The 22,959-nt window shown below is 47.9% G+C and overlaps 1 protein-coding gene across 1 annotated transcript in view; it reads right to left on the bottom strand.

Annotated features, from left to right (window-relative positions):
- The window catches only part of MARCHF4 (membrane associated ring-CH-type finger 4), a 98,723-nt gene that overhangs the window by 21,660 nt on the left and 54,104 nt on the right, over positions 1–22,959 (bottom strand). Inside the window, exons 2-3 of the mRNA XM_039701450.1 lie at positions 9,764–9,919; positions 608–800 (exon numbers count right to left, since the gene is read on the bottom strand). Of these exons, the coding sequence (XP_039557384.1) occupies positions 608–800; positions 9,764–9,919 (349 nt within the window). The remainder of the gene's footprint in view (positions 1–607; positions 801–9,763; positions 9,920–22,959) is intronic.

The raw sequence follows: 22,959 nt of genomic DNA, 5'->3' as shown, positions 1-22,959 counted from the left end.
CAGGGAGACTCTACTGGGGTCAGGCTGCCAGCAGCTGCTGTGCTTTCCAGGCTTGTGCAGTGTGAGCGAGGCAGCTGCATCCTCAAAGAGCTGCTCTGCACCAGCAACCTGACAAGGACCCCAGCCTGGCCCATGATCTGGTTTGGACTTGCAGCTCCAAGGTGGCCCAAAGAAGAGGAAGCCATTCCTGCCTGGCAGAGAGACTGGGCTGGAGAGCCAAAGAGCTGCATGTGGAGAGACCCTGCCATGCCCCGTGTGGGGCAGTCTGTAAATTAGCTATTCCAGGAGGAGAGGAGTTCCTCTAAAGCCTTACACTCTCCAGCCTCCCCCAGACCTCCCCACCCACTTCTTGCTCTGAAGAGACATCTGCTTCCCTCTGGTGTTTTTGCAGGTCCCTCTGCCACCCCAACCAAGGAAACACTCTGGGGCCGCCCAGGTGAGCTGAGAGAAGAGTGAAAAATGGGCCATAAAAGCAAGGAGGAGGAAAAGCTGTGGGCACTCAATCCAAGCCAAACTGCATGGGCTGGCTCTCCATGCCATCCCTCACTCCTCTCCACAGGCGAGTGAGCGGGCGGCCGCAGCCGCGGTGTGAGAGACGATCACCCACCTATACAGACAATGTCCATGAAGCCGTACATTCCATAGCAGATCTGGAAGAGCAGGTCCTGGCGCTGCCACTTGGCTGAAGGACTGAAGGTCGACCAGATGAGCCACGAGATACTGGCGATGAGGAAGAGGGAACCCAGGATGGCGGCTGCTATCTGAACCTTCTCAATGACTGTCAGAGAGATGGCCTGCCACTGCACAGGGAGGGGACAAGAGGGAGGGAGGGAGGAAGGACAAAAGAGAAGAGATTAGTTACTTGGAGCACATCACTGTTTGACACCATTGTGGTGGCTTTGGAGATCTCAACGAGCACCTATGGGCATAGGTGCTTTTACCCCATCCACATCTGGGATGGAGTGTGGCCGTTGTTCCGTAGTGCATGGCCTTGGGTTTCTTGACAGCACTGCCAAAGAGGCAGTGGAAAGGAGTCCTGCATCTCACCAGGAAAGCACAGCAACCTGAGTGAGGTAGGATGGATGAAGGCAAGACACCAAAAATAACATGCTCATGACGGTAGATCTGCCATGGCCATCACAAACCATAAAGTCCAGTTACTCCCTCAAATACAGGCCAGGCAACATCCTCATCCATGGCATCCCAGTACCAAAAGACTAAGTATCTCAAAGAAGCAAGCTTTCTTTGGAAGGCCTCATATGAGCTGGCTCTGAGCCACTTTGTGAGATCTGGCACTGATCACAGCCCTAGGTAGAATCTCACAGTGGCAAAGCACATCCCACAGAACGTGCTACAAAGAACACAAGTTGTTGTGGTCAGGACACCCTGCCTTTAGATGATGACATATTCAGGCTGTGTTCCAAGGTAAATGTCAATGCTTCTTCCTCAGAAAAAGAAAAAAATAGAAATAACTCCTCCAAATCCATTCACTTTGTCAAATAGCTTTGTATAAGCTACGTTATAAATATCCTAAACCCAGACTCCTCTCTGTCATCCAGCATAAAACCTCCCCACTCAGATTTACACTGCTGAGAAAACTGTCCTATAAAACAAAGAGCAGAAATTGGAGTCTTTAACAAGACTTGGGGACATGGTCCATAGCATCTACTGCAAATCAAAAATCAAATGTGTAAACAGGCTGAGGAGAGGCAGTCTCTCCTGGCATTGAAGTATATAGGCCACCTCTAGCTGTGAGATACATGCCCTTGAAATCACAGTGGGACTGGCAGGAGGATAAACAAAGATGGACTTCAACCTCCTGCAGGTACAGAGGATTCAGAGGAGTTGAAAATCTTTAGCCTAGATTCAGTCTGAATTCAGTGTCCCCATGAAGTGACAGTCTTGTGAGATCTCAGTGCTCTGCATGTTGCTCAAACATATCCTAGGACAGCAGCATCACCCAGCAAGCCTTGTCCCATTCTTCTGCAGTGCAAGAAGGGAGTTCACGTACTGGATACCTCTTTAATCTCAGGCCAGCCAGGATTTAGCAATGTTTTTTGCAAGGACTTTTGAACTGAAGGGCAAGAAGGACAAGAAGTGACTTGTGCTGGTACAGGCATGCATGGCACTGCTACCAGTCCAATGATCAAACTCCTGAACCGAATGCACTTCCCTGTAAAGGGCTGCATTTGGAGAGGGACAAATGAGAGCTTCAGCCAGAGGCTGAGGTCTGCGGGTGCCAGCTGAAGGAGATTCCTCTGCCTCTGCCAGCCTTGCTCCCTGGCTTACATCCTGCAAGGGCAGACAGCCCTCAAATTGTCTACCATGGATGTGCAGCACCAGTGAGGTGGGCAGTACCAGCTGATTTGGTAGTTGGCCACAGAAATGGCCACTGAGCTGCTGAGCAGAGAGAGAGCTTGTTCCCCACTGAAGCAGGACTGGGCTCAGTTAAACCCAGTCTTTTCCCTGGGCTCAGTTACTCCAGTCCCCTTCCTGCCATCTGCCCCAGCAGCTGACCCAGGCAAAGGCAAACACTCAGCACTGGGGACACTCAGTAACCTTTTCAGCAGCCCATTCCCACTCTTCCACAGCCTGACCTGCTCCATGCCTCCACCAAATCTATCTGGCCCCTTTGTGCCACTGAGAAGGTGCCACAGTGAACAGCCTGGAAGTCCCAATGCTGCAGGGGTGCTGCAGTCCACAGGAGAGGTGCAATGGTGCAACTCCTCTCCTGACATCAGGCAGAGCAAAGGCCACCCAGCACCCATCACAAATCTGGCTTGTGAAGGTGGGATAAGCAGCACTGCCATCCTCCTATCAGCTCTGCCATCCTTGTTCTCAACAGCACCATAAGCCAATGAAATACAAATTTGCAAGCAATGCCATTAGCCCAGAGCTCCAGGACTAAATTCATGTGGTGGAGAGGAAGATTGGCTATGTGCATTGGGGTTGCAGTTTCACCCCTGCAGCTTTCCCCAGACCTCATCTCCCCTTCCACTGCTTGTGGCTGACTGGGAGGGAATGAGAGCACAGCCTGGTGCTGGGTGCGTAGGCTTTACTGCAGGCCCCTCACACTGACCGTGTGCGCCTGTGCCAGCCAAATCATTCTGCATCATTTCTCTCTCTTGAGGAGGTAATGGACTGGCTCCTCACCATCTGCCTGGCATACTGCAAGGCCTCTGGTAGCAACAGGTCCTTCCAAGGTAGCAATTAGAGGCGAAGCGAAGAGAAAAAGGAACTGTTTTCTACAACTCAAAGCCATGTACAACCAACACCATGGCTTTGCAGAGAAAAGGAGGCTTAGGTGTAGCACTAAATACACTGTCAAAGGGGATGGGGCTCAGAGAACAGAAGAGTTACACCTGAGTGCAAAACCTCAAACCCTGCTCCCCTGGGCTGGGAACAGGGAGGCTGAAACACTGGCAGGGACAGTGCCTGACACTGCTCAGCTGGCAGTGGCTACTGGGAAGTTCACTGTGGTGATAATGAAGAGCCTGGAGTCTGCCAGCTGTGCCAGGGGGTAGGAGGCTCTCCCCCTGCATCTGGCACTAAGTGACAGTGACACACACAGCAGCAGTCCTGACTCTGTTCAGAAGGTGGCACTGGGGTGTGATTTCCCTCTGGCAAGAAGGTAAATGGGTTAAAGCTGAACATTGGGGAAAACAGCCACCATGCAGAAGAATTTAATATTTTTCAGTTAAAAAAAAAAAGAAGAAGAAGAAGTAATAAATGTTGTATTTTCTCTCTGGCAACCCTGAGAACTGCAATTTACTGTCCCAGATCTAGCTTGAGCCACTAATAACTAGAGTGATTATTTTTCATCTTTTAATTCCATTTTGCTACACATTAGTGTATGAGATAGAAGATGTTAGCATGAGACAGAAGATAGAGCTCTTACCCCCATGAGTGCTCAGACAGAAAGGTCCAAGAGCTGTTCAGAGGTGGAATGTGCTGATGAATTTCAGCTGCAGGAGCTGGGCTTGACGTGTCCCTGCACGGGTAGCCTTAGGAGCTCACCTCAATCACAGCACTGTGTCTCTCAGATTTCATAACAGCCCTTAGAAAATCACCCTTTTCCCCCAAGCCCTCTCCACCCTCATTATGTCCAGCAGACCAAGGACTTGGCAGGTGACCCTATCATCCTTGGGTCACCAGTAGAGCTGCTCAGCAACTCTGGAGTCCCTCTACTGGCACATCTGAAACCCCCAAAGCTCTTTGTCTGAATGCCTGGCAGCAGGCACAGCCCCCTCCCTCCAAATCTCCAGCTCAAATGTTCAAGATCTAGCAGGGTCACAGTGTCAAGCAATCCCACCTTGTGGGAAGAGACCTAAAGCTGAGCCCTTCTTCCCTCAGCTGATAATGACTGGAGCTCCTGGTAGCCACTGAGCTGCACTGAAGTGCACCTTTAACAACCCAGCTCACCCAGGCTGTCAGTCAGGGACGTGACCTTTAGGCAGGTAGAAAGCTCTGCTGGTGCTGAACAGGGCAGAACTAAGGACTTGGTGGTACCAAAAAGTTTAAAGGCTCCTACAGGATAACAGGACCAGCTTTGTGAGCTCCAGACTCACAATGGCTTCAGAACATGCGCCAGCAGGTGTCTGTGATGGTCTGCCATCCCCTCTGGAAAAGTGCTCCAACCCTCCAAACCATTCTGGAGAAGCTGTCTGGAGCTGTCTGTCTGTCCTCTGCTACCACCCCCCTGGGCCAAGTGCTTTGGCACACCATCCATGTTTGCAGGTGCAAAACACCACTCTCTCTCAGACCAATTTCCCCAAGTTTCCCCATTTTGCCCAAATTGCAAAGCTCTGCAACCCAGATGCCTCAGAAAGGGCTTCTTAGGAGCTCAGGTCTGACATCTGTGATGACTTTAGTCAGGGTCCAAGCTGGTACTGCTGCCTTTGAGCATGTCACTTACTCTCCTGCACTGTTTCATAACCTGCAAGTTGTACTTGACACAAACCTGTTTCCCTGTTTGCTTCAGTGCTCCTGCTTAGAGGTTTTGTAAGTGAAAACCTGCTAATGTAACACAGATGAATAATGTCATTACTATAGCATTTAATGTCTGATCTGTATTTCCCTTTCTTTGGCACTTGCAGTCTACAAAGGTTCCCAAGCACCAGCACAAGCATATCCAAGGCAGATACTGCCTGCAGAAGATGTCTATGTCTTACTGCAGAGGCTTGAAAAGAAGTCTCATTTGCTGGAAGAGCCTTCCTGCACTCCCCTGAGAGCTCCTCCATGCCTGCCTCAGGCAGTTCAGTTTATTTTTATTGCTGTATCTGACACGTCCCCTTAATACACATCATTAACATCCTGAGCTGTGCTAGTCAGCAATTTAATTCTTAGACCCAGGGTCACAAGCAAGAGGAGGTTTTTCCTAGAAGGTTGGAGAGGATCATTTGCAGCCTAGGTGTGGTTCTCCCCTTGCTGCTGTCCCAAGACCCTGGCCATCCTCCTCAATTATTTTCTGCAGGATGTTTTGTTTTTTTGTTTTGTTTTTTTATAAATTCACCAAGTAAAATTAAGCCACTGCTGTGGAATAGCTTCCCTGCTGTGCACTTTCAGATGATGTGGCTTATTCAGATACTAGAAAAGCAGCAAGGAGGAGGGAGGGCCCAGTAGGGCCATGTAATGGAAACGTGCAATGATGAAAACTCCCCTCCTCCATGTGCCACAGTACCTGGTAAGACTCAGGCTATAGCACCAGCATCCTGGAAAATTCCTGTTATAACACACAGGCCCTGAAGTGTCTCTTGCAGTGACTTGCACCCATTGCTTGCAGGCTGCAGCTGAAGCTCAGCAGGGACCAGCAAAGCTCATGCTCAACACAACTGATTCAGCAGGCTGGGACAACCAGGAGACATCAGTAAACTTGCCTCAAGCTTTTTAGCTCAGCATCTCAGGCTGAAGTTCAAACACCCTGTGAGATCAGCTGTTCTTGCAGTTGTGAGTGTCCTGATGAAGGGGCCGTGTAAGAGCACTCATCAGCTCCTAACAGATCATCACCATGGACAAAATGGAGCCAGAGGAGAACAGAGACCAGACCCCAACCCCAGCACTGGATAACTGGGGATCTTTGGAGCTGAAATAGCCTGCAATGCAGGAAGAGTAGGAGATAACAACTGTAAATCAGAGCTGAACTCATCAAGACTGCAGACAGTTGTTGGGAAGGTTGGTTCAAACAGATTTGCTCTTTGCTAAAATCAGAGCATCAGAGTGGATGTGGTTCAGGACTGACTACAAAGGAGGTGTACAGATTAAATACACTTCAGAGGCCCATCAAGGCAGATACCCACTCCACAATGTATCAGCACCAGGATGCAGGCAGTATGATAATGTGCTTCCAAACTCCTGTGCCTTCAGGGCCTTTTAAAAATCATGGGCTTTGCACAAGTATTACAATGGAGGGAAGCATTTAAAGCCTCCAAGCCCATGACTCCTGTCTTGGTGACTGGCAAACTGGAGAGCAGGAGAATGGATTGGTGGATGGATGGCTGGATGGATGGGTAGAGGGATGGATGGATGGATGGGAGGGATGGATGGATGGATGGGAGGGATGGATGGATGGATGGGAGGGATGGATGGATGGATGGGAGGGATGGATGGATGGATGGGAGGGATGGATGGATGGATGGGAGGGATGGATGGATGGATGGGAGGGATGGATGGATGGATGGGAGGGATGGATGGATGGACGGACAGACCAAAGCTCTGGATTTCCTGGTTGTTCACAGCTGATGGAATATTTTTGCTCATTCGCTGCCCAACTGCTGCTTGGCAGGACACCTGCTATGTTGTCCAACAACTAATCCCCCAGTCTCAGCAGGTTAGCAGTATTGCTGCTTTAAGACCTTTGCTCTTAAATGCCTGCAACCCAGGGAGCAGAGAGTGGGGTGGGTTAATTTATAGAGATTAATTCTGCCAAAACAGAAGACTAAAGGTCTCTCTCTGGTATGAAACATCATAATAGCCTGGAGGCTGGAAGGAGACTGTGTTAATTATGCATGAACCCGACTGTAACTTCTCTGCCCACACCATGAGTCTCCAGACACATCTGGCCCATGCTGTGCTTCTAAGCACTCCAAAAAATGTGCAGCAGATGTCAAAATGGGCAGAGAAACATGCAGGTCCCAGGGAACATGTGGGTGTTGGATGCTGCTCTGCTCAGACCAATTGGACATGCTTCAAGGAGCCCAGGGTCTGCCAGCTGCCTGGATTTGGCTTCCCAGCAGTCTATCAAGTCTATCAGATACAGGACTCAGAAGAGAGGTAGGCCATGTTGCTGGTTAGAATCTAGCCAGGCTCAGAGCATCATCCAAATAGGTTATATTGGACAAGGACATGAGGTTTGTGTGGTCCTTGCCTGTATTATGGTTGGTCTGGAAAAAACAGATGACCATGACTTCCTCCAGCATTTGTCCTCTGAAAACTGTTTGAGAAATTCAGAGATTTCTGGTAAGAATAAAGCTGGGCCCAAGTTCCAGCAGACCCTGAGAAGAAAGTTCAGGGACTTTGAGATATGCTTGTATGTCCAGCTGGGCCATTTTATTCACATGTGGGGTGCAGGCCAAGCAGAAAGGATGCTCCTCCCACCTGCACATGCTGTGACTTGTTTTGGGGAGGGGGGCAAGCCCTTAGTACTGGTAGGAAGTCCTGGCCTGCTGCATCAGCCACTTCCCAGAGGATTTTGCATATTAATGCCAGGGTAGCATCTGCTTCCCAGCAGTGCCTTTGTGCTGGCACCAGACAGGGCACCCAGGCATGCAGCTGTAGCTCTACACACTGCATTTATTCCAGGCCAAGTGGCTTTTCACTCCAGTTGCTTCTTCCCATCCTCCAAATTTCCCAGTGCTTCTGTGAGAAATGCTGTGAAGTCTAAGCCAGCAATCTGAAGGCTGCAAGCCCCAGATCTGCACAGTCCTCTGGGACCCTTGCTCCTGGAGCTGAGCCCTCTAACTCAGCTGTTTCTGCCACTCAGATTTTTGTGTTTGTGGCAAAGGCCATCAGATCAGGCCACCTTCTGACAGGGGAGCCCAGAGAGAGAGAAGCTTTGCACAGGCTCTGAAATTTTTGTGTATGAGGCGGAAGCCTGTCTATGAGCAGCTCCAACAAATTTTAGCTGAGTGAGGAACAGGAAGAAAGTCATTTACCCATTGCCCTGAGCCACCTGAAAGTGCATTTGGAAGTCACTCATTAAAGGTGGTTCTGGGGACACAAAGGCTCACAAATTTGAACTCACAAACTTCAGTGCTGCTCAGCATCACAACCCCAATCTGAGACACAGGAAGCATTAGGGCATTCATGGAGCAGCTTTCCAGAAATAAAAAAAAGCTGCTTTGTCCACATCTCCCCTCCTGTGTTTCAATCTGCTCTGAGTTGCTAGAGCCAAAAAATTAAAACACTCTGGGTCTGATGCTTGGGATGAAACTACTGATGTGTCCAGCCCATGGCTCATGGAAAATTGAATCAGAAGCTGTAGGGACTCTCAGAGAACAGGCAGGTTTTTCCTTCCCCTCAGCAAAGTTTCCCCATGATGTTCCTCCTAATTTCACTACTTCATTTAAGTCTGGAGTCCTAATGGGCTGTCCCTTTTTCCTCAATGTGGTAAGTGACCTCAGGCCTAGAAAAAACCACACAGAGATCACAGTTTGAAAGAGAGCAGGAGTTTACATTCCCCCACTCCCCTGTACAACTGAGCACCATCACCAGCCCTGTCTTTGCCTCCTGGTAGAGAGTGACCCACAGAAGGCCAGATGCTGGACAGACCAAAATCCCTACAGACATGACCCTGGTCTCTAAACCACTGTAATGCCTCTCCAATCCAGATGATGATGATTAAGCAAAAGTGCCTGGCTGTAATGTGCTTCCTTATTGCTGAGGCACTAATGATGCTCAGCAAAGGCATGGAGCAATTAATGCATCTTCAGGCATTGCCCCCGCAATAAATCAATAGCTTTTAAGGATAATTTATCCCATTTTTAATAGTCACACAGGTTTCCCCATTATGAATCCTGATTTTAAATCACCAGTCTGTACTTTGACTTATTCACTACAATGCTTTTCAGATAAGAAAGAATGTGGGTCCTTGGATGACTTTCACAGACCCATCAAATGTGCTTTACCTGTTGTGTGCACATCTGCAAAAGTCCATCAAGAATCAGGCTTGAAGAGACCAGAGTATCAGTATGGCCACTGCCATGCCATGATTGTGTGAGAGCAGTAAAGTGAAAAAGGGGGTGAGATTAGAGAGGAGAGCTCTAAGAACTCTCCATCTGCCTCCACCATCCCTCACGCCAACACAGCGGAGTCTCAGCAGGAGGAGATCAGGATTAATGGCACAACTATAAACACATGGTGTCTCGACTGCTCAGTCACAGACTGTGTGCTCTGTTGCAGTAAATCCCACAATGGTGCAGTCCTTGCCTGGCCCTGGAGACAGGCACACCTGGGGTCTCCAGTGGATGAACACATTTGAATGGCTGTGAGGTGTTATAGCATTGTTGTGGAATTTTCAACAGAAGGCAAGTGAATATAGGAATCGCCAAGGACAGAAAGAGCAGACTCCTGAGGGATGCTCCCAGAACCACAGAGCAGAACATGGGGCCTCTTTGGACCAGCCCCTGGCAATCCTTTCTAAGTACCTCAGACATATGAATCCCTGTGCACAGGGAAGGAAAACCCACACTGGTAAAATCCGCTTGCTCCCAGAAACAAAAACTGAAACAAGAATAAATAGACTTTGAAATGTCTCTAGTACCTTTACCTGCAGAGGGTTCTTTGTGCTTATGGCAATGACGTGATACTTGTAGTAACACAGCTCACAGCTCCAGCAGCCTCTCTCGCTAATCCATTTGATCAGACATGGCTGGTGCGTGCACTTCACAGATCCATCGCATCGACACGGGCTCAGCAACTCCCCCTGAAACAGACAGACAGCATCAGCGAGGCTCCCCTCCTTCCACAGCACAGCACACGTGGCACGGCATGGCAGAAGCTCCCTTAGCCACCATTTGAACTTTCTTCCTTTTTTCCCTGGCTTGGCTCAGGCAATTATGCTGCTTCCGTCCCTTTTCCCTCTAATAATGCTTGGCTGATTGAACTGAAACTGTCAGGGATGTAACGGTCTCAGATACTGGGATCTTACATGCCTTGTCACCACTGAAGGAAAAGCTGGACAAGCACAACTCTTACCACTCCAGAGGACCCACACTGACCCCAACCAGTGGACACACCTCTGTTGGCAACCAGATGCCACAGGTTCATTGTTCAGGTTTTTGTCTCTCTGCTACGTATTTTAGAAAGTGAGGTTGGTGGTGGTGATAAATTGTGAGACAGCTTCTGCTGCAGACTGATGTCCTACTCAGACCCAAGTAGCTTCCTCAAGCCAAGGCATGCAAAACGTCCTCAAATTTCTCTCCCACACCATCCACCATCCCAGACAGTCATACTGGTAAACTACAGGGCTGGCTATTTGCACCCTAGAAGCAAGCAAGATGGAGAACAAATTGTGTTTTGGCTTGTGACCCAGACAGTTATGAGTGGTGGCTGAAACTCTGAACCTCCTGGCTCATTCCCTTGTTTCTGTGCAGCTTTAACAGGGTATCCACGAAAACCCCATATTATTCTGATCTATCTGTTATCATCCTGTTCACCATGAGACTGAATTTCTCTGTGCACACAAGCTCAGGAGCCCTTTACAGTTGTTTGCCATCATTTATTTAGGTTAGTAGAGAGCCATTACATTTTCCTCCTCACTGTTTAGTGTTTAAAAGCCATAGTATAGATTCCAGTAGCCTTTTTTGCTGTGCTCCAAGATTAAAAATCTTTTAAAGGCAGAATAAGAATATCTATGGGACAGGAAAGGCTGGATCATACTTTCAGCACTGGGGAGAAGATATCTGCTCTTACAGCCCAGATCAGACTCATCACTAGCCTGACAGAGAACCAGGATAACAGACCCTGGCACTGGACACTGCTGGGTATGGTAAAAGACATCCATTCCACTGCCTTGGGTTACGAACCACATCCTGCTCTTGCTAACCCTGGGGGGAAACTGTCTCACCTTCTAGGTCACTACATCAGGTCTCAGGACCTGAGAAACTGAGGGCCACACTGGGCAAGAGTGATACTTCTTTTTTACAAAACCTAATGCAAACATGTTAATAGTTTCATTTGTTTCAGCTAGGTCACCTAAAAATGTCATCTTTCATGAAAATTTAGCAAAATGTAAATAACTGTTTATGTTACAAACCCAGACTTGGTCTGTTACTGGTCTTCATTACGAATCGGAGGGGATACAAAGGGAGAGGGGGAGCAAGGAGGGTTGTAGGTTCCATGAACCTTTTTCACCTGGCAAGGGGTAACATGACAAACCAGAAGAAAGGAAGTAGGGAAGGATTAGATGGGAGAAAGGTGCACGTGGGAATGAGCACTGACATTTGGCACTCAAACTCCCACGTGAGGTCCAATTTGAGGGGGCTCAGGTTTGGCTGTGCATGTTTGTGCCCTTGGCTAAGACTGAGGGGGGACATTGCCAGAAGAGCAGGTGCTGCCAGACAGGATGCAAAAGGGGAGGGACCAGAACTTGGCACAACTCCTCTGCTTCCCCACTTGCCAAACCTCTTCCACACCAAGAGCCAGCCTGGTACAAGGACCACTGCACTGTGCCTCTGGTCTTCCCTTCTCATCTCAGTCCCTGGTGCCTTATTTTGTCAACAGCTTTGCTCCTCAGCACACAAGTGTGGCCCTGGCAGTAAGGAGGTCATGCAGAATCCTCCCAGATCTGCAGCATCCCTGCCTTTCCACCTCACTGCACACCTGGGTCTCTTGCAGGGCTCAAAACAGTGAGTGCAGGACCTGGGCTTTGTCTAACGAGCAGCTGGAGGCATCAATAATGAGGGATCAGGAGAGGAGCAGAATCGAGCAGGAACTAAGAGCAACAACCTCCAGGCAAAGGCAGAGGGGAAAAGCTGCAGCTAAGCCTAGACTTGCATTGGCTTCTGGGGCTCTGTAATAAATGAGTCCATGAAATCTGAGCTTCTCTCTTCAGAGCCAAGAGATGTTCACAGATGTCCTACAGCACCATGGGGACCCAGTCTCCCTCTCTAACTGTGATGCTCAAACACACAGTCCTGCCAGCTCCTACAACCTCAGGATTCAGCTGTGGAGATGAATCTGCCAGTAACTTGATTTTAGCAGATCTAGCAAAAACTCAATTTATCACATTTTCTCCAGCCGTCTGAAATATTACATCCTTGTATGTGGCACACAGCTATTTTTGCATACTGTGAAGCCCAATTCTATCCACAGCAGGCATTTGTAAAACACTGCCACATGCACACATGTGCACATGCACTCCTGTACCAGCAGAAAAACAAACACCAGGGGCATATTAAAGGAATAAATCCTTTGTACAGCAAAGGAGGAGTCTCATTGCTGGCTGTACAGAGAGCTCAGGAACAGACCATTGGCTGTGATACACAGGAAGGTTTTGCTGTACAGAGTCCTCTGCTGCTAAAAGCTACAGGAACACAAAAGCAAACCCAAAGTGAGACAAAAAATCACAACAATTAGAGATGGAAATTAAATCCCTAGCACCCATTTTTGCAGATTTATAGAAGATACTGCACAACATATTCTCCAGTGCTCAAACAGCAGCATTCCCACGAAATCCCTTTGGGGACTGCTCTGCAAAAACCCTTTGAAGGGTCTGTTTCCCTACTTCACAACAGTTATTTTTGCAACTTCCCATTGTGGAGTTCTATCCCGTCACTGGGATGAGTCTAAGCAGCATTCTTCCTTTGTCAGTAACTAGTGGAGAAATGCTCCCCAGCTGCAAGCTTCGTCCTCAGTTCGCTCACTACCATCTTGTTCTTGTGAAACACTGAAGTGTGCTAGTGTGCTTTGGAGTCAGGGCACCTGCCTTTTTTTTTTTTTTTTTTTGGTGTTTTTTTGGGTTTTTTTTCTGTTATCCAAGTTTTTTTTTTTTTGGTGGTTTTTTGGTTTGTTTTTTTTGTTATCCAAGGCTAAATTAGAAAAAAACAGAGTTAACAAAAAGGGAAAAGTGCTCTGGCTCAGCCACAACCATTTCAAACATATTCATGAAATGCTCTTCCCTACTTCTGGCAAGAGTAATATACTAAGCAATTACATATATAATATTCTTCCCTATTCTTACTTTGATGGAAGCTTGTCTCAAGGAGCAGCAAGGGCAAGGCCAGGTTGAACTGGCTGTACCCTGAGGAGGACAACACTGCTGGAGATACACCAGTAGTGCAGCTCTGCTCCAGCTCTGTCCTTTCTGTCTGAATTTCCAATCTGTACCTGCTGCAAAATGTCAAAGTGGTTAATGATTATCTGGCCCCTGCTATTTAAAGCCTACTGGCAGGAGTGCTGAGAAAGGATGGGGAAAAAAAAAATTATTGCCAGTGCGTGCTTGTGGTGCTCGGTATATCCAGGGAGAAAATAACCACGTCAGGAGCAGCGTCACCCCTGTGGAGCAGTGGTGGCAGAGTTTTCCTGGCTTTTATCTGTCATTTATCAGTGCTGGGAGCCCATCCGCACATCCGCAGCTGCAGCTGCTCACCCACCAGCAGGCAGATATGGGATGTGTTTCCCAGGCCTGTTCTTTTAACTGCAAATTAAGCACAGCAAATTTCCCAGCCAGTCTCCTTTAAACAGGGCAGGGCTGGGGATGATGGTGTCACTGGGCCAGGATGTGGCTGGTCTCCTGGGCTGGCCCAGCTGTGCTCACCTATGTCTGGTGCCTGGGCTGCTCCTGAGCACCAGCCCAGCTGGCAAGAGCCACGTTACCAACATCCTACTACCACAACCATTAAAGCAAACATTTTGAAAGCCAGTGAAAGCTATACAGAAAACCAAGATAGCTGATGATGATCTTAAGACCTGCAGATTTTCCTTTACCTGTGCATTATTCCTGCTCAGGTATGCAAAGTAGCAGAAGCATCAGTAAGAGGAACAGTGCCTGGGCCAGAGCAGGTCAATGAGAAGACACTGGAGTAGCTGCCCCATCACAAGGGCTGCCATCTCTCTTTGGGGGTGTACATGCAGCTGCTGCTGCTCCCAGATCTGCATGTGTTCATCTGACTGCTGGCATTTATCTGAGTTTGTCTTGTTTGCAAAAGGAAGTCAGGGTCATTTAATTTCAGGTCTTCAGCTGCATCTCCTAAATATACTTAAATCTTCACATTGAGTTTAAATGCAATAGGAAGCTTTATTACGGCAAATAAATGCCAAATGATTTCTGTATTAGGAACATAATTACAGACAAATTAAGTAAAATGGCAAAGAGAAGCCCATTGTTACACAGCTGGTAAACTTCAATAAACATGTACTAATGACCACTCTGTCTTCACACACTTACAAGAGTTGCCCTTCTATCCTTTTGAACTAAACATGTTGAACTAAGCATCTCAAATTCTTCCCCATGCATGCAAGCCCTGTGCCAGCCAGCAATAGGCAACAAGAGACATGGAATAGGTATCCATGTGTACGTGTGTGTATATGTATTTATTACATTGCATTAATTTCTCCAGCACTGGGGGAAATTGACACAGAGTGTGGACCCAGAGAGGAGTGGACCTAGGTCTCCTGTGGTGTCAGGACAGCACAGGACATGGTTATGTATGGTGCTCTGGTGAGATGGCATTTTCCCAGGAACCTCAGCAGAGTAGGGTGCTGATCCCAATCTCCATCTTGGCAGAAATCTGCTGAGAGACTTTTCTTGACGCAGCTGGGGGAATTCCCCAACTGGGCACCTCCCTAACATCTGGAGAGCCTATAGGAAAATCTATGCAAATGATTAGAAAAAGAAATCATCCAGACTGCCATCTCTGTGACCAGAATTGGCTCATCCCACAGCTCCCCAGCAAGACCTGATATCCCTGTGCCATGCGGAGACAGCACTGTCCATGGCAGGCAAGACCTGTGTGCCCTAGGGTGCTATGAGTACCCCCATCCCAACAGCAAGAGAAAATACAGTCCCATAACGGAGAAAAATCCAGCTCTGGACAATTGTTTCTGTTGCTTAGCTGTGATTTTATTAAGTCTGTGACTGCCTGGCTGAAGCCTCTGGTGTGTGCTCTTGGCCTGGCAGCTCCCTGGGTCAGGATCATGTCTCAGCAGGGTTCAGCTGTGGTAGAGGTGTGGGCCCCTCTCTAGGATTCCTCAGCCTCTTGGCAGTAGGAAGGAGCAGCCACAGCTGGGCATGTCAGGCTGGGGGCTCTGAGATGGGTGTGGTGGGGGCACAGCTCTGCTTTTTCATGGTTTTCTGCAATTTTCAATGGGTATTAGCTGTTCTGTGTGCCTCAGGCATCTCTGCCTACAGGCTGGGTGTGAGCAGACAGGGATCTCAGCTTTAGTGCACCCAGCCAAACCATCACACACCCCTCTGAGACCACCAGGAGTATTTTGGTGATGTCTGGGAGTGTGGGCGCTGGTTGGGAAAGGGATGTGTCTCACAAAGTCCTGAGCCGAAACCCCACATTTGTTCCACAGTGAGTCTTGTCTGAAAAGCCATCATTTCTGCAGAGCTCCCAATGCTCCAAAACAACACAAATTGCCTTTCCACCCACATAGGCTGCTGCTGTGGCACCTGCGAGGAGCGCTGGGGCTGCCACGTTGCTCAGGCTTTTTCTGCACCTCTCTGATGAAAACATGAGAGGTTGCAGCCACAGCTGAGAGGAGGGCAGGGTCGGACCTGCTTTGCATCTTCCTTCTGCTGGAAAACTCATCCCACCACTATCACAAGAGGCATGACTTCCCAGCTGAGCAGCTGATGCCCACAGCCTCTGGTTTCACCATGGACCAGGGAAATTTTAAGTTTTCTCTGCTCTTTCCTGTCTGCAGTGTTTTGTGCCTGTCACCACTGCTGAGACAATGACAGAGGTGTCAGCTCAGAATTTGGGAGTGGGATGGAGAAGTGGGAAGGGAGACTTTCCATTTTCTGAGCATTACCATTCCCCTGGGGACTCTTCTGTCACTGCAGAACTGAGGGACCATCACCTCATCTGGCTGCTCATCAGGGTAGGAACAAAGCTTGCCCATGTTTTAAATCAAAACTTTTCTTTTTTTTTTGGTTGAAGCAGATGACTCAAGAGTCTCAGCTGTGCTGGAGGCAGACAGTGGGTCAAATCCCTGTACCCATGCCCAACAACAGGGGGAGAGACATCTGACAGGTCCCTTCTCAAGGCTGTTCAGCAGAGAACAGGAAAGTCCCAAGAGGGCCCTAAGCTGAACCATTGCACTGGCTGCCCTCTTTACCAAATTGCTCTGCTCCTACTCTGCCACTTCTGAGCAGGGTGTTCCAAAGCAAGACCCCTCATGGCACTGTCCATGTGCTCCAGGGGATCCCCACTGCCTATTAACAGGGGTGGGTGCCACATCAGACGCCTGAGGGCCACGTCTGTACTCCACCTTCCCACAGGGTAAGCAATGATGCCACAGACTCAGCCAGGCAGGAGCAGGAATGGGTTTCCTCTGCACACAGATCATCTCAGCTCTGCCAAGCAGCAGGAAAGAGGATGCCTTCTTTTCCTCCCTTAATTGTTAAAACCTTAAAGAGTTCTGCAGGGCAGGAGGGTGGGAGAGGGAAATGAAGACAAGGAATAAAATCTCATGAAGAAAAGAAAGAAGAAGGAAGAGGCTTGAGAAGTCCTGGGTGCAGAAAGCCCAGCGCATTAGAGAGGCGGCTCTGGCTGACTCAGGCAGGAGCCTTTGCTGTGGTGACTCATCCTGGGAGCAGTCTGGAGTGGTGGCTCTGCCCTCACTCCTTCACTCATTTCCAGAGCAAGGTGATTGAACACAGCTCCACTGAGCTTAATGTGATCTGTCAGGGAGCTGGGGCGCATTTGCCTTGGTAACAGAAGAGAAAACAGGCAAGTTGCAGAGTTTAATATAAAATATTTGGACATGACCCAATCCCTTTTCACTATAAAAAAGAAAAAAAAGGACTTAATCTTGGCTAGGGCTGTTTCAGTATTTATCTGACAGCAACTTGGTCATGTGTTTGCCCACAGCCTGGTACTATCCAACAGCTCTGGGCACTTCTTTGCCACCACTGGTAAAGACCAAAGGGAGTTGGTTTGGGAAGGGCTGAATGTCTCATGACTTAACATTTAACTTCCTTCAAAGGAGCAGAAAAAATACTTTTTTTGTGAGAAACAGAGAATCACAGAGAATTTTATGTGCAATGAGCTATGGAGTACTTTAACACCTGGTTTCAGGCCAATGAAAGGTGAAGAGCAGATTCAATTGAAGTCCCACTTGGCCAGGGAAGGGAGACAGCATGGAAGGGGATGCTGGGGATTGGTTCTCACCTGAGTCAACCACTGCAGAGGAAGTAAGAGGGAAGGACAGTCCCCAAGGGTCCCCTTAACTGGGAGGAAAGATGCTGAACTCCCTATCTGTGTGGAGGTCTTGCCAAGACAGGCCCTTCTCAGAGGAGATTCCTCTGAACAGGAATCCTGACCCATCAGTTTTCCTCAGAGCAAATAAGCAATTGAGAGCAAACCAGAACAAGGCAGTCCTCAGAGCAAATCAGCTCCTCATCAGGCACTCCTGCCATGTTGTTGTTGCCACCAGCAAACCCATGACAAAATAGCTGAAACTGATCCTGAAAAATTGTTCCACTAGAACAAAGTTGAACATTACCTGAAATACGGAATAAGGAACCAGGAATTAATTATTAATAGCTCAAGGGGCAGAGAGGTTACAGTATATGATATTTATTTGCTTTTCTTTCTACAGAAGGATTTTCACAAGAAAAATAACTTCTGTGTTCTACAGCCCACTTCATCCTAATGTCATTGAACATGTTTTTGATTAGCTGATTTAAGTAATTCTTATAAATGTTGCTTGGTTGCAAGGAATCAAAAGGCAAGTGTCTCAAATATCACCTGCTGTGCCTCATCAGGTGTGATAATAGCACCGATTAAGTGAAGAGCCTTCAGTGCATGGAAAGCACAGTGCTGCACATGTGAAATCAAGATACCTGAACACCCCATAGCACTTGGGTGTTGCACTGAGTTCAGCTCCAGACTTGTCCTGAATACCGAGTGGAGGCATTTCAGCATCCTGGAGAAGAAATGTCATAGTCTGTAGCTCCTGGGCTTTCACCCAAGGTACTGAGGGCTTTAAGCTTCTGGAGACTTACTGTAGACCCCAACCCTTTCATGAGCTAGAACACTCTAGTTGCTTCTGAAAAAGAAATTCACAGTTGTTTCACTCTGGCTCTTCTTAATTAAATTTAAAGTATTTCAGACAATACTTAGATTTATTCTGTGTGAGATACAAGAGGGAACTCAATTTTGCTCCCTAGGATGCAATACTGGGATAAATCTGATGCGACACCATGAAGTCAAACAACTCTTCAGCACAAATCAAGTACCCTTAAGATATAGCTTCTTGTAATAAATGTCTAACCAATTAAAGAGGTTTTCTTCTTTTTTTTTTTGGGGGGGGGGGTTTCATTAGAGAAAGCCTCATCTAAATAAAATTTTTCTAAATATATTTTTCTTTTCATAGTAAAAAAGACAGCAATTATTCCTTACTATCTCTAAGTTCAAAGTATAAAGTTAATGCTTTCAGAATGCAAGCACCGTACAATGCAATTCTTATCCGAGATGTGCTCATAATTCAGCCAATTGAACTTTGCAGCTACTTCCCTGGGAAGCTGTTCATAAAGATACTCAGCTAATGGCCATTTCAGGAAACATTATGCCATCAGCTGCTGAGGAACAGGCATGGAAAATCCACAGAAATGGATGCTGGTTTGACTCTCCAGATGTAGATCCCCCTTTTAAAGACAGTGAAACAAACAGAAAATAGGCTTTTTGGTTTTCTTTTTTTTTCCTCAGAGAAAGCTGAAAAAGCCCTTCAACATTAGACCTGAGAAAATCTTTACTCTGTAATATTTGCCTAATCTTCCTGGGTTCTTCAGGTATGAGAAAATGGCCAGGTGCTACTGGCAGTCGTACAGCAGTGAGATGCTCCTTCCAAAAGTGCAGCAACTGCTTACCTGGTACCAGCAGCTCATCAGTGGAGGGGAGCAGAAGATGATGGCAGCCAGGATTTGAGGGCTGTTGTTTCCCCTAAGTCCCTCAAGTGACTTATGTCCCTCAAGTGTCAGCACTGAGGGCAGCATGGTAGGGAACTGGGCACTGGCCATGTGCACATTCAATAATGGAAGCCAAAAAGGTGCAAGCAGAAACACAGAGCGAATCTCCACTACTCGGAAGCAGTGTCTCCCACTTGGGAGTGGAGATGAGGACATCACAGGAGGGACTGTCCCAAGAGGTCTGGATGGGAATGGTTATGCAGGAGTTTTTCCTGCTCCATTTGGGATGGTCAAGACTGGCAGCTCAGAGATGGAAACCCTCCAAAGCTATGTCTGTCTCCAAAGCTGTTTGTGTCTCCTGTGGCGTGAGGTAGAGCTGGAATGTGGGCTGCTGGCCTTGGGTGCACCCGGGGTGAAGGCTGAGGACAGCCTGGCAGAGGGCTGAAAGCAGAAGTGAGGTGGGAGACAATACACATGGCTGCTGCAGCAGCTGGGGAGTTGTGATATAAAATAACGAGCATGGGTTGTTTACTTTTGGCTTCACTAGCACTGCGGGACTGAGCTGTTTCATTAAGACGTGGCCTGATCCGCTTTTCCTTTCTGCCTCCCAGACTCAAGGAGAAGAATATGCAATTACAAAGTTCACTCATGTAGAGCCCTTCAATTACCGGGTAACTCTGTTATGGCTTTTCCAAATGTTTCAAGACTCGTGCAATAGGACATGACATCTGAAGTAATTCATTTTTCATCTGCTGATTAGCAGAAATTAAAATGGTTCTTAGAACATCCCAATTTATGTAAGATCAAGTTCCTTATCGTTTTAGTGGTGAAGGCATTTCTTTTTAATGTCTCAGGCAACCCTGCAAGCAGAGATGCTGAACAAAAATACATGAAGGAGGCAGTCGGGGTGAGAATAGAGGCCCACAGGGTCAGCATGGTGGTGGAGCTCCAGAGCCTTGCCTTCCAGTCCTGCCATAAGGTCACTTAAGTATTTGGCAGAAAGTCAAAATTCTTGCTGGCACAAATGCGCACTGGAGGCAGAAGCACCTCCCTTTGAAATGATGCAGCTACAGAGTGAAGCTAAACTGCCTTTACTGAGCTAAAAACCAGACATAAATATAAAGGTAAAGAGTTTCTTCTGCAGGTGTCTGCCAGCAGCAGCAGAGCAGCTGCCTGCAGGATGTACTTGTGCCATGATGACGGATACCACTCAGGATCCCAACAGGCAGAACTGCCAGCAGCACCTCTCCAGTGGGATCCAGGGAAGTACTCGTGGGGCTGTGGTGGGGGGTGTCTGCAGGGCTGGCAGCTCAGGGGGCTGCCAGTCAGATGGAAGAGCGACAGCATGGAGCAGCCTGAGTAAGGAATGGGATAAGGGAGAGGATAAAAGCAGGGGCTCTCACACCATTTGGCCATGGCAAGATGGTCACATTGCCCTTTCATTTGCTTTCTATTTTCAAGGCATCCTGGGAAAGCAGGTGAAGTCCCCTGGGGAAAGGCTGGGATGAGGAGGCAGGAGAGCATGCTCTTACTGACTCCCAGAACCATCCTCCCTGCCACCATAGGAGCCTGCTCCAGAGCTCATAAACTGAGCTGAAGTGCACAGGCCCACTTAGCTGAAGTGCAGCAAAAATACACCACGGGAAAAGGCAGCTTAATCCCCAAACCCTTTTGCATAGTGTGACAACTTTCCAGTCAAGAGCAGCCCAATAGGATAGAGCCAGAGGTACCAGTGGCAGTGGCTGCACTGTCCCCAGGGGAAGCTGCACAACATTAATTATGATTTTTTTCAGTGCTGCCCTAGCAAAAGGCCTCCAGTATATGAAGCTGCATAAATCCATGTGTTCCAGTCTTTGCCTGTATGCATCTCCTAGAAAGCCCTTTTGTGTTTTCCTACTTCAGCTGGGGAATCCAGCTTTCCCTTTCACAGGCAGAGTATGAAACAGAAAGGAGAGAAAGTAGAAGTAAAGGTAAGAATAGCTGTAACATTAGTCAAGTGGGCTATAGAGGCCATTTTCTTTTTTTTATCAGTCTTTTGCACAAGTTGATGACCAGGTTTATTGGTGTGTGTAAAAGTGAAATACACACACACAGATGTGCACATACAAACAGTGCCAGGGCTTTGAGGTTTCAGCACTATCAGCGCACAGATATTACATACTGCTCACTTATCATCTGATTCTGTGATAACCTTTTGAAGATATACTGATTGGTAATTTACATACTAACAAAAACATCAACACCGAGGCAATGTCAGATGCTATGCACAGCTATGCTCCACTCTAGAGGTGGCTGAACTTCAGACAATGGCCAAATCATTTGTATCCCTCAGCATGAAAGATGCCCTATTGAAATATGAATTATTATCTCTCTGTTATTGGTCTTTGTGCTTTGTCAGATTGGTTCTCCTGCCCTTTCCCCATGGGATTTGCTGCATCAGATACAGGACCTGCTTGTGCCAAGCAAAATTCCTCCCACCACAGCTGAATTAGCTCTGTGAACTAAGTCCAGTCAGACTGGGCTGTGGTCTTCTTTAGCTACAGGTTAGGTTGCCTTTCTCTGAACCAACACATCTCCTCTGTAACAACTTACAGTTCTCTCAACAAGTTGTGTCTCCACACAGGGAGGCTCAAATACCTGTTCCTGAGTTCCAGTGGTGGAGATTTTATTGTCCATCTAACCTGCACTCAGTTTTAAGGATGGGGTTGTCCTTCACTGCTTTGTTGTCCCAGCTGCTCTACTCCACTTTTTGGTGCACCAAGCCAGGAACAAAATGAAAATGCCCAGCCCACTTCCCTGACGGTGACCTGCTGTATTCTCGCAAGACTCGTCACTCCTTCACTATTGTTCATGCAAGCAGCTGGGATGGAAGAAGGACACTGGAGAGAGAAGAGGAAAGAGGAAAGCTGTTCTCATTGCTGTCATGAGTACAAAGGGGACAGGGCTGCAAATCCCAAGAGCTGAGTTCTTTTAGTACAATGCTCCTAGGCTTTGTTGTGCCAGAAAGATTTTAAGAGGTTTTTGAAAGCTCCTAGTGTTTTGGATTTTTTTGCCTTTGCAGAACTGGGGCTGGTAGAGAGATAAGCACAGAAATGATCACTATCCACACATGTGTATTTCCTGGAGGAAGTCCCACTAACAGCTCAGGGCAGGGCATTGTGTAATCAGTACTCATCTGCTCTTTGGTGTCAAACGCTGAGAGGTTGTGTCTGCAGAGCCGAGAGCATTCAAGCAAGACTAAAGAAACTCATTACCCAGCTATCACCCTCCAAGGCGATGCTCCAGGAATGGGAAACACCTGCAGCAGCCACAGATGCTCCTCGTGGGCTGCAGTGTGACGGGAGCACAGCCGTGTGGGGAAGGCATGGGCAGAGTGGGCCCTGGCCCCAGCTCTCCCTCCCACAGCTCTGCTGATGTCCTGCTGCTGGGTTTGGGGAAGGCTCTATGTCGTGATCCTTGCTCTGTGCACCAGACTCTTAACCACCACCCAGGGACAACTGTAGACTTCATTTATCTACATCTGTCCACAACGTGTAAAGATCTTGAAAAAACAAGGCTGTTGAAGAGAAAATTATTAAGCATGGCTGGCCAGCTGTCTGCATGGACATGGATCTTCACTGGTGTGTCTTTGTCGCTCTGGCAGTCAGAGCATGTCAAGCCTAAAGCACTGGGGCAACCAGTTCTGCCCTGGAGGCAGATCCCATCCCTGCCCTATTTATCTGCAGAGGTGCTTAAGTGGAAGCTGTTTTTCAGAGGCTCTGCTAGTGTTCTCTGATAGCAAACTGAAACTTTAAGGAAAAACAAATTACCTTACTACTGCACAGCCTCCTGGTAAGGGGGCTTCTCCTCTTCAATATGTTTACATACAAATACTCAGTCTGCTT

Source organism: Passer montanus, unplaced genomic scaffold, assembly GCF_014805655.1.
Source record: "Passer montanus isolate IOZ18808 unplaced genomic scaffold, ASM1480565v1 scaffold1, whole genome shotgun sequence".
NCBI classification, from domain to species: domain Eukaryota; kingdom Metazoa; phylum Chordata; class Aves; order Passeriformes; family Passeridae; genus Passer; species Passer montanus.
This window is presented reverse-complemented; position numbering and strand designations above follow the sequence as displayed.